The sequence below is a fragment of the Nanorana parkeri genome, unplaced genomic scaffold (assembly GCF_000935625.1).
Source record: "Nanorana parkeri isolate BGI_ZX_2015 unplaced genomic scaffold, ASM93562v1 scaffold797, whole genome shotgun sequence".
Classification (NCBI taxonomy): domain Eukaryota; kingdom Metazoa; phylum Chordata; class Amphibia; order Anura; family Dicroglossidae; genus Nanorana; species Nanorana parkeri.
In genome coordinates, this window is record NW_017307065.1 from 717,764 (window position 1) to 726,017 (window position 8,254).

At 38.4% G+C, this 8,254-nt stretch overlaps 1 protein-coding gene across 1 annotated transcript in view; it reads right to left on the reverse strand.

Annotated features, from left to right (window-relative positions):
- The window catches only part of LOC108793972 (steryl-sulfatase-like), a 117,640-nt gene that overhangs the window by 40,923 nt on the left and 68,463 nt on the right, over nt 1-8,254 (reverse strand). Inside the window, exon 8 of the mRNA XM_018564936.1 lies at nt 1,186-1,307. Coding sequence (XP_018420438.1) covers nt 1,186-1,307 — 122 coding nt within the window. The remainder of the gene's footprint in view (nt 1-1,185; nt 1,308-8,254) is intronic.

The window sequence follows — 8,254 nt, forward strand, 5'->3', positions numbered from 1 at the left end:
TATATATATATAAAATATTATGTGAAATTTTCTGAAACACAGCCTTGTACACCTGCTAAAAATGTTCAATATTACAAGGTTGAGAGATATGCTATTTACATGTGGTTAGCAAAACAAAACATTTGGTGGTTTGCAGCTTACAAAGCAATATCTGGTCCTTGTGCAAGTTAATAAAAACAAGTGAAAAAATCTTTTTTTTTAAAGACACATTTAAAAAAATGCTGTAGACTAAAAGAACAATCATCAGTTATCTTCCATTCTTTTGACTGCTCTAAATTCGGGAGATTGAAACGATAAATGGCTGCTATGGGTTACTGCACATTACAATCCCTTGTACTGCAACATAATAAGGTTTATTATCTTGCTAGAAGTTTCCTTTTTTTTTTTTTTTACAGAATTCTATCAACTACTGCCAGTATACTGTGACCTGGAGGTTTTCACAGTTAAGTTCTTGTGTACCTATGATTATATTTTTTTCACTTTTTGCAGTTTTCTGACAGATGACAGGAGAAAAGGGGTAAACATTCTTGAGCTAAATAACTCTATAAGAACATATAAGATCTTGAGGAAAACACTTCCTGAAGGTGTAATGATTGCTTTTGAAACAAATGAAAGCATTTCAGGCTAAAAAAATGATAGTGGAAATTGGTAATCTTTAATCCATGTGACAGACATAGGAAAATGAATGTATTGTGCTCGCTTATGGCCTGCTCAACAAATAGACATCCTTACGGTTCAGATTGGACAGAGCAGTAAAATAGCCTCTCTTTAAAAAATATGCACCCCCCAAAAACAACATGTATTCTGTTCACATTTGAGTGTTTTGTCACAATAAGCAAAATGCCTGTTGCTGGAAAAAGTACATGAGCTTTTTTTGGCATATTACAGCACGTTTTGGCCCCAAGAAACACTTGAAAACACGCGTTTGCTGTGCTTGATCGCTTTACACGCGGTTGCCCATTAACGTCGATGAGCTACAATCTGCTTACACAAATGTGCAATTTGATTTATGCGCATATAACGCTCATAAACTATGTGCAGAAAACAAGCATCGAAAACACGCGTAGAAACGCGCAAAAAACACTGTTGCCTAGGTGTGAACCCAGCCTACAATTTATTGAGGTTTTATAAAACATTACTAACATGTCATAAATATTTAAAAAGAAAACATTAAACTTCACTTACTGTTCCTCTGATTCCACCTTACAGCATTTAAATAAGCATTACAATAATGGAACAGGAATTCGTGGTCGGATGTGACGTTTTTTCCCAGAACCAAAGGCAGCAGATCCTTTCCATCAATAATTCTGCAAGAACATGTGAAAATTATAGCCTTTAGGTAAAGGTAAGATGTAAATTTATATTGCATTACCATCTATAATTTCATTTTATTTGCATTTTCCTCTCACGTGTAAGTAATGTCATGCATTCGGCTGAGTAATTAATTCACAGATAGGAATGCATTTTCCAGTGCAATACAGTTCTACAAATCTGGTACTCACAAGATTGATTGAGTGCTACGTTATGAGGCAGTCCAGATTATCAGGACAACCTACTGATATAGAAAGCTGACAGGAAAAATAAGACAATACACAGCACTGTTCCTTTTTTATTTCTTAGTGGGTAAAGCATTGTCCCTCTTTCTCCATTGTTAACTTTCTATCGAGAGGTGTGTGCCTTTAAAGTCATGCCCAATCAATTTAATTTACCACAGGTGGACTCAATCAAGGTGGAAAAACATCTCAGCAATGATCAAGAGAAATGGGAGGCCCCACAGATAAATGTCAAGTGTTGTTGCAAAGCGTCTGAATACTTATGCCAATGTGATATTTCAGTTTTTCCTTTTGCCATACATTATTTGCAAACATTTATAAAATTATTTTTTCATTTGTCATCATGGGGGTACAGAGTGTAGATTAATGAGGGAAAAAAATTATATATATATATATATATGTTTTTCCATATTATACAGTGTACAACCCATCCCGCTCCCAGAATACTTCTGTAGTGTCAAGAGAAAGACCAAAAACAAACAGGTAAAATTGGTGTCCCTCAATTAACTAAAAAAAAAATGTTCACGATGAGAACAATAATGTTTTCTTTCTCCCATTTCCAAAAGAAGTCCAACTGAGGGGAGGGCAACACAGCAAACAAAACACTAAGAGGCCCACTAAAACAACAAGAGGAAACAAATTGGGCCTGCCAAAGCTCAAATTGCTGCCTGAAAGACCGTACACCCAAAGCTGACATCAGCTGGCAGAAGCCTGAACAGCCATGGGTAGAACTTAGAGAAGGTGAAATTAGAAGGCCTTGTGAATCTGGGAAACAGTTGCACAATGCCAAAAAGCCCAAGAAGCATTCACGGATCTAGTAAAGTGTGCCTTCTTAAGAAAAGGTGGAACCCGATTTGTAAGATCTTAGGCAATGTTAAACAATAATGTGTCTTGCAGGGACCATCTTGGATAACAAAAAGATGATTCCAATGCTGAGCGGGCAGTGTGCACTTGCGCACACCGGCCCATTCAGCAGTTGTCTTCCGAGCACGCCACTAACTCGCCGAAAAGGTTTTCAAGCGTGCCTGGAAGACAAAAGAGGTGCAACCATCCAGTAGAAACAGTTGCACGCCTTCCATAAACCTGCCGACAAGGCCACCAGTAAAGACACATGCCACACAGAGGTGATACAACAAGGAGAAAACAAAACTTTCTGGGGAACAGTGGATATAGGAATATCCCTATTTTGTGCTGACAGGGCCAAATTCAATTCCACAGAGAGATGGGTGACGTTACAGGGGAAGCCACATGGGAAGCACCTTGTACAAAAGTCTTAAATAGGGAATTGGAGGCTAGAGCTCTTTAAAACAAGATTGCAAGTGCCAAGATCGGACCCTTGATGGTACACAGGTCCATTTGCTGGCCCAGACTTCATTGTAAAAATATCTAGATATACCCAACAGAATATGTCCTGGGCATGCTCAGAGTGGGAGGGGTTTTACCAGACAAAACACTTTGTTTTTGTTTGCCAGTATATACACCTTCCTGTAGATCGCAGTATAAGCCAAATGCCCCCTGTGCCACTCATTAAACAAGAAGGAAAAATAAGCTCTCTAGTGGGCCCCAATAAAAAAATGTTATTGTTTTTGTTTTGGATAAAATTTGGAAGGGTTAAGCTTTTTTCCCACTGTGTCAGAATACAAAAGAAGTAAGAAGAATTATCTCCAAAACAAGGGCAAATCTCCTTTTAGACAGTTGTCGCTTAAACAGATGTCCCTATTGACAGATTTTCCCTCACCTCCTTGGGCAGTTCTAACATTGTGGATTCCTCATCATTTTCTGCAGTAGAGACAATGGTCACTAGGGAAAATATAGTGGGTGAATTCTTCCTTCGGAAACTGTAGTGCAGAGGACCTTACGGGTTCTTTGGGCTGCTTCTCCTTCTCTAAACTTTACTGTACAGACGGTGCCAAGTAAAGTGTAAGTACTTACACATCTTACATGTAGAAAATAGAAAATACATTTAACAATGTATTACTGATTATAGAGCTACAATAGTGTGCATAGTGTGGGCCTTTTATACTTCCCTGAAGTTCAGTTTTAAGGAGTATTTGCACGTTTGCAATCAAATATGAGAACATACTATATGTTTTCCTATTCACACAGAATACTTGAGCAGTTGGAAAAGGAAAGTAGAGGGACAGACCATGCTTCTTGTCATTATCATACAATGCTTATGTATTTAACCCTTTGCTAGGACAGACAGTTTTTAGATCTACATTGACTTAAGCGGATTTTAACTTCCTTTATCCTTTAAAACACAATAACTGTTTAGGCACCTAGAATGTGTGCTACACACAATTTAACCTTATCTGTGGATGAATCTTATCACAATAAAAGTTAACAAACAAATATAATTAGGCACTTCAAGTAATTACTTCAGCCATAATGCTTACCATATCTCTCCAGAGAAATGGGCATTGTGTACAAGAACAGGCATAGCAGAATTCAGCTAATTAGGGAATGTAGAGGTATTCAAAAGGATTTGCGAAAAAATTGCATTTTTGACCTAATACAAAACACAACAACAAATGTTTCTTGGAGTACAGTACAGAACACAGGCAGATTCAGAGACAACTGGGTAACATGCATATATCACTGGCAAGTGCTGTAAGGACCCTCATATAACCTCTCCCATTCAGGAAATCCTCAGTTGTTTTTGCAACAATAGAGAACATAGAGGTGAGGGTCCTGTGCCCTGTACTGTATGCCAAGAAACAAAATTTAGCAGAAGTCAAAAATGTTCTTAAATGTACAGTGCAAGACACAGGCCAAAAGTGGCATCAGCAGAGGGCTGTCCACCCACCTGGCAAAACTTAGTAAATGTGTAAACAAAAAACAGATGGTGGTAGGTAGGTATATACATTGACCTGATACATTCATCAACAGATAGACTGAGATGCAGAGTCTCCTGTGAGGTTATTCAGGAGCTACAAACAAACAACCAGATTGTCTCAATAAAGTTGTAGCTCAGATATAGACACAGATAGCCTGAACCACATCTAAGCAGTAGAGGGAGATCTTCCTAGTATGTTTCAAAGCAGTAGAAACAAATGGGAGGACACTGTCCTCATTAAAATATGCAGCAGCTATCCAGAAACACTTTGGGTGTAGAGTCCAAGTGCTGCCAGCTGAGAAAGTTGGCCTGCTAGTTGCCCACTCCTGGAATGTGTGCAGTGGACAAGGCCAGAATGTGAAGTTCTGCCCAGGCCATGATGAGGTCCATTTCTCTTTGAGTAGCACAACTTCTGTTTCCTTCCTGATGGTTGATGCAAGCCATGGCCTTCAATGCAGATAGCACATGCAATGTTGCAGGGAGGGCTGAATCACTCTCAGCTCCAATACATTAAAAGAGAACTATGGGGTAAGAGTTTTTCCCCATAGGTCTCTTAACGGTCACAGGAAGACATATACTGGCGTCCTCCCGTGACCCAAAGCTCAGTATATCGCAAGCTACAGCTCGCAGCCTACTGAGACCGCTGCAGCCGGGGCGGATCCCGACATTACTGTCGAGATCCACCCAGCTTGTGTGAGTGAGAGCGGGCTCTGTCTATCTAGAGGCAGAACCAGCTGTACCGTCCGTTCCCCCAGTCAGCGCTGGAGAATTGGAGTGGGGAGGGGGGGAATTGATCGAGAAGTGAGCGAGCAACAGTATGTGTTTGCTCACTTCCCGATCTATTGAGCCTACGTGTGACAGTTTCATTGTCACACGTTGGCTCGAACTGTGAGGATGAGTGATTTTCACTCACCTCTTAGTTCTCCTTTAATGGATTGTCTGGATTCCCTCATCAACCTTGTCCCCTGTACAGCTGAGGTCCGAGAACAACAATATATTACTGATTATAGAGCTGCAACAATCCGTGCCTTTTAGATCCTGCCTGAAGTTCAGTTTTAAAGTGTATTTCCCCTTTTGCAGTCAAATATGAGAAAACCCCCTGTTTGGTATGTTTTCCTATTCACACAGCATACTTGAGCAGTTGGAAAGTGAAAGTAGAGGGACAGACCTCCTCTCATTAACATACAGTGCTTATAAATCTTTATACCTTTATTAGGACAGACAGTTTTCAAATCTAGTTTACAGCCGAATTAAATCAGTCTGCACAGTACAGATGATAGGGTTAATTATAGTAAACATAACTTCCCAGAGCCCCTCCTTAACATTCCATAGGGAAAGCTAAGCAGGCCTTTTAAGCATGCAAAAAGCGCTTAAAAATGTAAGCCCTATTTTTTTTTTAAGCTATGCTATGTGAATGGGAACATATTACAAATATAAAGTAGGTGTTATCCCGATTTGGCTGCAAACGTGGAAATGGGAGTCAGGATTTGTTTTAGAAGCCACCAACCCTTGGCTTTATTTGCTTAGGTCAATGATGTTACCCTGGAGGTGTAATTTTGTTACCATCAGACAGGAAATGTATTAGGACTATAAAACAGCCCTCCCCTCTTTTTCATAACAGAAGGAAAGGTGTGCTATAGTTCACACAGAGACCTAAACACTGCTAACTGATACAAGTCAGTAGTTAAAGAAAGCACAGGAAATTATTCGTTTACATAAGACCTTTGGCAGGCTCAACAGGGATTTATTTTAAAAAGTATATGCGACAGATCCAAAATGAAACAACACTATATTTTAACTTTAGTTCTGCTTTTATAGATGTAACTGATCATCAACATAAAGAGGTCTAATACATATTCAGAGTGGAATATATTGCATAGGGAAGGATTAGAACCAGTCTGGGTTGTATCACTGTTTGTATTCTCCCTGTAAAGATGTACAGGAGGGAATTGCTTAAAATGTCCTCAAAAATGCCATATGTGTGACCAGCATATAGGTTAAAGTGGAACTGAAGCCTCAGAAAAGTGAAGGTTTGCTTATAAATGCTAATTGTGTCTAACAGTACCCTGAAAACATACCTTCTGTCTGGAATATGCCCTGAAAAACAGCACTGTACTTTCTGGTATTGAGGGTGCCTAGGAACTCTTGTGCCTACAGCTTCAGAGCTATATATCTGCAGCATAAGATCTAAAGCACCGCTACCACTAACTGATACTCAGGAAATTTCTAGTGAGATTTGGTGATGTCACAACTGTGCTGCTAACTGTTTGCCTTGCTGGAGGCTTTGACATACGGTAGCAAGAGCTCTGCCTCTACCACCACACAGATACAGTATATCTTACTTGGGCAATTCACTAATGCAATGCATTCTGAATTAATCAAGATTCCTCTGTTTTGCTGGTGACTGTTACTTGGATGGCATATGGGATGGCTTTAATAGAATTGGAACATCTACCCAAATGTAATGAGGTCCACCATTATTTTCTATTACTATTATTGTACATTGTGGAGATTGTAGCAGCTTGCCCATCAGTATTGCACACAAACTATAACTCTATTGCTACCCACCAAGTGGTTAAACCAATAGGAATGAACCAATATGTGACATAAAGCTGCCCTTTAGTAGACTGATCAGCAACTAACCATTACACAAGGTACAAAATGCTTCTCCAATGAACATCCACCATTAACACAAAATTAAACAATGAAAGTAAAACAAAAAAAAACTCAGTTGCATTGGACATTCAGTAAAATAAGTCTGTAGTTCACAGTATAACACATTTTAATTCCAAATACACATAATCTGATGTTATGGACAGTTTTGTCATGGTAGTAGTTCTTGATTAATTTACTGTATATGTAACAAAATTGATTGCAGAGATTCTGTGATTGCTGTGGACTGTGGCTGGTTAAACTGTAGTATGAATGAAATGTACTCTGCAGCTTTGCTTCAATATAATTTCTGATGCATGGTAATGAATTTTCCATTTTAGTTGGAAAAAAAAATGACATTATGAACAGAGTCTCATAAAGTAACAAGATTTGAATTTATCTGCATAATTTCTGGGGTATTATAAAAAGTGGGAAAAAAACCTGTGCTAGTCTTTCCTTTATGTTATGTTTCCTAAAAGCACTCAATAAATCATAAGCTTTAGAGTGCCTCTTCAATGCACTTGGGCAAAAGTAACAGTCTGTCAGATGGTGCTCCAATGCTACAGCGCGAAATTAAAAGTGACCCTGCTGTTGATAGCAACTTAACATTTAGAATGCTAAGAAATGCTCTAATGCACTTTGATGAACTAATTCAACTACAAATTACCTTAACTTTGAAACGGGAGGGTAAAGCAGGTCATGTTTTAAAGTACTTGGCTTTCTATAACCACTTGGCTGAGAGGAAGACATAGATTACAAAGTTACAAAAGTTGCTCTCAAATTTAAACAACTTTTAAATAAGTAATTGATTTATACCTTTGTTGGAAATGCTCTGCAATTTAAATGAAGCTTCACTTCACAGGCTGAATGTATCGTACTATTGAGCTATGCTTTCTGGAAATTCACTGAAGTAGAGATCTCAGCTGCTAAAGAGCCAGCTTGAGGTGTAATGTTTAGTTAATGACTGTAACATTATTCACTAGATCATTTTTGTCATAAATAAGGGGCTTGTGCCAACATTTTTCACCAAATTCTAAAATAAAACACAGAGATACCCTCTAGGAGACCATTAACCATTTTATCTGATATTTGACCTGGTATATGGTGGCTTATGCCAGCAGTGATAACAGGCGTATTTTGGAACTTTAAACTTTTTTTATATTAAACCTTATTCTCTTGTTTTTTTAAATAAAATAAATTATATATATATATA